General features: G+C 35.1%; 1 protein-coding gene across 1 annotated transcript; it reads left to right on the forward strand.

Moving 5' to 3' along the window:
- The first annotated feature begins 3,384 nt into the window (after positions 1-3,384).
- LOC128193957 (disease resistance-like protein DSC1) lies at positions 3,385-4,806 on the forward strand. Its single transcript, XM_052868159.1, has 5 exons — positions 3,385-3,501; positions 3,627-3,768; positions 3,884-4,300; positions 4,383-4,480; positions 4,693-4,806. Exons 1-5 carry the CDS (start codon positions 3,385-3,387, stop codon positions 4,804-4,806), a joined length of 888 nt encoding a protein of 295 aa, XP_052724119.1.
- Positions 4,807-5,854: the final 1,048 nt, after the last annotated feature.

Below are 5,854 nucleotides of genomic sequence, written 5' to 3' on the forward strand. Positions count from 1 at the left end.
GATCAATATTTTTCCATTGCTTTGAATCAGTTGGATGACGAAGCAGCCCGTCAATTTTTCTCTCATCTACATGCCATCTAAGATTTTTAGCATCTTTGGGATTCGCAAACAAACGCTTAAGTCTGGGCACTATTGGAAGGTACCAAACTACTTTCAAAGCAGATCCATTTTTTTCTATCTGACCATTATCTTCACTATTGTTTTTTGACTTGTATCGTGATAAGCCACATTTTGGACACTTTGTCAAAAATTCAAACTCTTTCCTATACAAAATGCAGTCATTGGGACAAGCATGTATCCTTTTATACTCCATACCCATTGGACAAAGAATTTTCTTCGCATCATAATTACGAGTAGGCAGTGTATTTCCATCTGGCAACATTTCATTCAACAACGTCAACAGTTCTGTAAAACTCTTATCAGTCCATCCATTGCTCGCCTTCAAATTCATCAGCCTTAACACCGCTGACAAACGTGTGAACTTAGTTGAACCGACATACAAAGGTGTTTCCGCATCAGTTGACATCGTCTCATACACATGAGTTTTGGCAAAATTTTCTGCTCCAACATCGCGGATCATGTCCTCCAATTTGTCTTCATCCGGTTGATCTTCTTCGATGGTGGAATCAGTAACATTTACACTTTGAGAGTCATCGGGAAAATGCATTTCTTTGCCGTGCCAGATCCATGTTGTATAGCATCTTAGAAAACCATCACATATAAGATGTTCTCTAATTTGAGTTGCGTTCAACTTTCTCCCATTCAAACAGTTCACACAAGGACATCTAAACTTCACTTCATCATTACTTCTCCCCTCATTACGTTGCGCAAATTGTATAAATTCCTCTACACCTCTCTCGTACTCAGCACTAATACGTGGTAAATTAATCCAATTTCGATCCATATTCCTAAATATTACATAAAAAGATAAGCTACTAAAAATCAAACTTGCAATTTCATACAAGAACTACATGCCACATTACCAAAACTATAGCAAAAATCATACCATACATTACCAAAACTATAGCAATTTCATGCATTACCAAAATTAAAGCAAAAACTATACCATACATTACCAAAACTATAGAAACTTCATACATTACCAAAACTATAGCATTATGCAAAAACTAATGAAGAAATCATGTTAAGAATGCAAAAGGGCATAAATACCTGGAAGAGGAACGGCGAAAACGCTTGGTGCAAAAAAAACGAAATCGCAGCGGAGGGGGAATAACGTGTTTCAAACGATTTTGATCGGCTAAAACTGTTTTTTATCGTCACAAATGACAAATGACCGAACGATTTTGAGTTTAAACGGTGAAAAACGAGTTATCTGAGGTTGGGTGGTTCGGACGGGAGAAGAAAACGTGAAAACAGTGAGCAACAGCGCGAAGAAGACGATCACTGTTCCAAGTTTTGTTTTTTAACTCTGAACGGGGGAATCTACCGCGGTTCCCTACTTAACCGAGGTATAAAAGGGGTATATGCCGCGGTTTCACAAGCAACCGCGGCATATACTTATTAAATAAATAATTCTAAATGGCATTTTTGAAATTATTTTCAAACTATATGCCGCGGTTCAGCGGGCAACCGCGACATATACCTCGAAATATTTCAAATACATATTAAATTAATTTCAGATAGGTGAATATGTCGCGGTTGCTCCTAGAACCGCGGCATATAACCCTGTAACGTGCTGAACACAACTGTCTGCCCAACTGCCTTATGGGGAATTTCAGTAGATGTGCAGGGGTATATGCCGCGGTTGCTCTGCGAAACCGCGGCATATAACCCTGTAACTTCTGAAATTCTCTGACTGGCAAAGAAGTTGAGAAGTTACATGGGTATATGTCGCGGTTGTCCAGAGAACCGCGGCATATACCTCAGTAACGTTTGACATTCTCTGACCCAGTCAGCACCTGCAATTAATTGGCAGGGCTATATGCCGCGGTTCTTTGGACAACCGCGGCATATACCTCTGTTATTTAATTTTTTATTCACACGTGGCGTCAAAGGTAATGGTTGACTGGAGTATATGCTGCGGTTTTGATACGAACCGCGACATATGTGTTCGATTTATTTACCAAACTGCCACCGCGCACCATTATGCTGCGGTTTCCTTGTAACCGTGACATAATGTGCGCTGTAAAAGCCCAATTTTTTACTAGTGTAGTGTACAACTACAGTCGATTTAGTCCAGTCTAATTTTATTAATTATTTAAGTATTGCATTTGGAGTCAGTCTAGTCGACTGTAATAGTGCTTGTTTTAATTGACGTTAAACTTTGGCTGCTAATTGTGTGGATTATTTTTAATATCGAGTTATTTTATATTATATGTCTTTTTCTCATAATCTATACATTAAATAGGGTACTTCAAACAAAGAATAGAAGTATTCTAATTCAAACGCTTTCTTTTCCTAATTTCTTCTATTTTAGGTATCATTTGCATATTCATTCTCACATAATTTCCCAAATTTCATAAAAACATTTTCTATATATGACCAATTAGAAAAGGGGAGAAAGAACATAAGAAATACGTAAAAGTGGGATGAAAAGTGTGTATTATTTGGGGCTCAGATGGCTCGAAATTGAATAAATACCAATCAACTGAAGTGATAATAACAAGATTAATTGCGTTCAAAGATTATTGATAGCCAAAAAATCAAATATATGACATTTTCATCAGATTAAGCTAACTTAAATCCATTAATATCAAATATCCATCAACACCTTGTAAATAGATTGACATTTCTGAAACATAAGATTACTTGATTGTACATTTATTATTTTCACCAATACATCGCTAACTTGGTGTGGAATTGTCATTTTGTAGGGACACTCATTAAGAGCATTAGTCTCTTTGACTGTGTTGCATTATTGCTTTCTCTTCTAACTCACCTCATCAACATCTTCCATGGAATTCGCCTCTTCATCATCCAAACTCCCACATAAGTACGATGTGCTCATCAATGATTTTTATAAATGTTTGAAAACAATTACATATTAACATCTTTTTTTTATCATAGTGTTGTTCAAATGACAAATTGCTTCAAAATTTAAAGTGAAATCGATTATAATTATACTACACGTTAAAGTCAACATAGTGACCGATACGACACGCTAAAGGTCCATTGATGACCAACCCATGGGGGTATCACGTAGTGCAAAAGTCCAACAAGTTATTAAACCAAACCAAACAGTTATATATGTTGACTTAACAGTATTACAATAACTAGATAAAAATTAAAATGTGATTATATATGTGTTAACATTGTATTTAACATTTATTAATAAAAAATTAAAACTATATAATTGTTATAAGATGCATTCATCTCCTTCTCTATATTGCAGTATTGATTTTTTCCTCTCATCAATTCCTTTCCATGGATAACGCCTCCTCATCCTACAAACTCCAACAGAGGTACGATGTGCTCATCAACTTCACTGGAAAAGACATCCGCAAAAAATTTGTTTCTCATCTCAATTGTGCCCTCTCTACTGTTGGTCTCATCTCAATTTGTTTCTCATCTCAATTATTAAAATTCAAAGCTTAATTAAAATAAATTACTTCCTATTTAATTATATTTCGTCTCCAATGTTTGTCCAAAAATGTATCTTGGTGTAGGTTTTGAAGTTTCTAAAAGTGCTTAACCCCAGTCACTCCAAGTATTTAACAACAACCCCTGACTTTACCGGACTACCAAGTCTTGAACAACTCATTCTGAAATGTTGTCCAAGATTGCACAAAACAGACCAATCTATTGGATGTTACTGCAATCTTTTATTAGAAAGTGAGTTTATGCCTAACTCATCCCCACAAAACCGGCTTGTAAGGTGAGGTTTGCACCTCATTTATATATTATCATTTGGTCTTATCTCTAGTCGATGTGGGACTTCCAACATTTTTACTGCTAAATTTGAAGAATTGTACAAGTCTAAGCAATCTCCCGAAAGAGATATATGAGTTGAAATCTTTAAAAACTCTCGTTCTGTCTGGTTGTTCAAAGATTGACCTAATGGAAAACGATATAGTGCAGATGGAATCCTTGATAACTCTAATTGCTGAAAAAACAACTGTGAAACAAGTGTCTTTTTCAATTGTAAGCTCAAAACACATTGGATATATAAACCTACATCGATTTGAGGGATTGTCACGTAATTTTTTTCCTTCTATCATTCGGTCTTGGATGTGGCCAACAATGAATCTCATATTTTATATTCATTCGTTTTGCATGAATATGGAGGATAATAGTTGGGATGATATTGCGCCATTTCTTAGCACCCTTAGAAGTCTTCGAAGTGTTTTAGTGCAATGTGACACAGTTTCAACTATGTGTTCAAGTAAAAAATATTCTGACTGAATATTTTGTAAATACTACAGAACCATCAGGAATTTCTAAGCATCACTTCAGGATTTCTTTAATTGATGTCGGAAGATACCATGAATTCCTCAATACTGACAACTATAAGATATATAAGGTTCTTCTCTTGCTTTTCCTTTTGTTCATTGCCTTATCATTTTATCTATTAATTAAGATAACATAAAAGAATCCTATTGAAGTGTCTGACTGAAACTATACAATAATAAATTTTACCACCATTCGCTTCTATTGCCACAGAAACCTCATCTAAAAGTTTTTTATTTTAATAAACAATTGAGAAATGATTAAGTTTTTTATCTTACGGAACAGGAGTCTTGTGATGTTCTCTCCCAGCTAACAATGGTCCTTATTGGTTATGCCATATGGGTGAGGGACATTCTGTTTCTTTCACTGTGCGTCAAGATAGTGACATTAAGGGAATGACTTTGTGTGTTGTTTATTTATCAACCCCTAAAATCATTGAACCTGAATTTGTTACTGTCTTAATTGTTAATTACACAAAGTGTACATTCCAGATACACAACCATGGTACAGTAATTTCCTTTAATGAAGAAGATTGGCATGGCATAATACCAAATTTAGGATGTGGAGACAAGGTGGAGATTTTTGTAAGTTTTGGTCATGGATTGGTGGTCAAGAATACATTTGTCTATTTGATTTATGGTGAAGACTTGGAAAGAGAGCCTGCGCCAAAGAAAAATTCTCTCGTTAGATTTATAGAGAAACTTGTAATGTGACTCTTTTATCTTCTTTAGTTATGGAATAAATCCTGGTGTCCTTGTTTGTCTTCATTCTGTAGTATTCACCTGCTTTTAAGGTGGGTTATGATGTTAGAAACAACTATTTTAATTTCAAGATAAAAAATATTTAGCTTGTTTCGGTGATTTGTCTCCCTACATAACAATTTATAATTCTCCAATTATAGCAAACACAATTCCCAACAAAATTCTTTTTTCAACATCCACATCATTTTGGGAAAGGTATAAACAATATGCAAATACATAAACAATTTAACAATAAGAGATCCTAAAATTCAAAATCAATGTATAAGCTATAACAAATAAAATTACAGAAAAATTCAATCTATCATAAACAAAACTGAAACAAAAATATACAAGTTATTTAGAAAACAAAATCAAGTCCACCAGCATGTTCAAATCTTTTATAACTCATTGTTCTTCGATGATGATAACTCAAGTGGAGGAAAATTTTAGAATATTTTACGTACTGCGAATTAAATCACTAGTGCAGAAAGGACTTTAAACGTCTGTTATTTTAGCCTTTTGACGTCCGACATGCACCTGACGTCTTTGTGGGTGACGTTAACCAGACGTCTGTTGTGCCAGGTCGGACGTCTATATAGACGTCTGTTATGGCACAAACAGACGTCTATATAGATGTCCGTTTGTGTCGGAACGGACGTCTATATGGCTGAACGGGTTATTTAGGATTACGGGGTTTGGACGTCTGT

The sequence above is a fragment of the Vigna angularis genome, chromosome 9 (genome assembly GCF_016808095.1).
Source record: "Vigna angularis cultivar LongXiaoDou No.4 chromosome 9, ASM1680809v1, whole genome shotgun sequence".
NCBI lineage: Eukaryota > Viridiplantae > Streptophyta > Magnoliopsida > Fabales > Fabaceae > Vigna > Vigna angularis.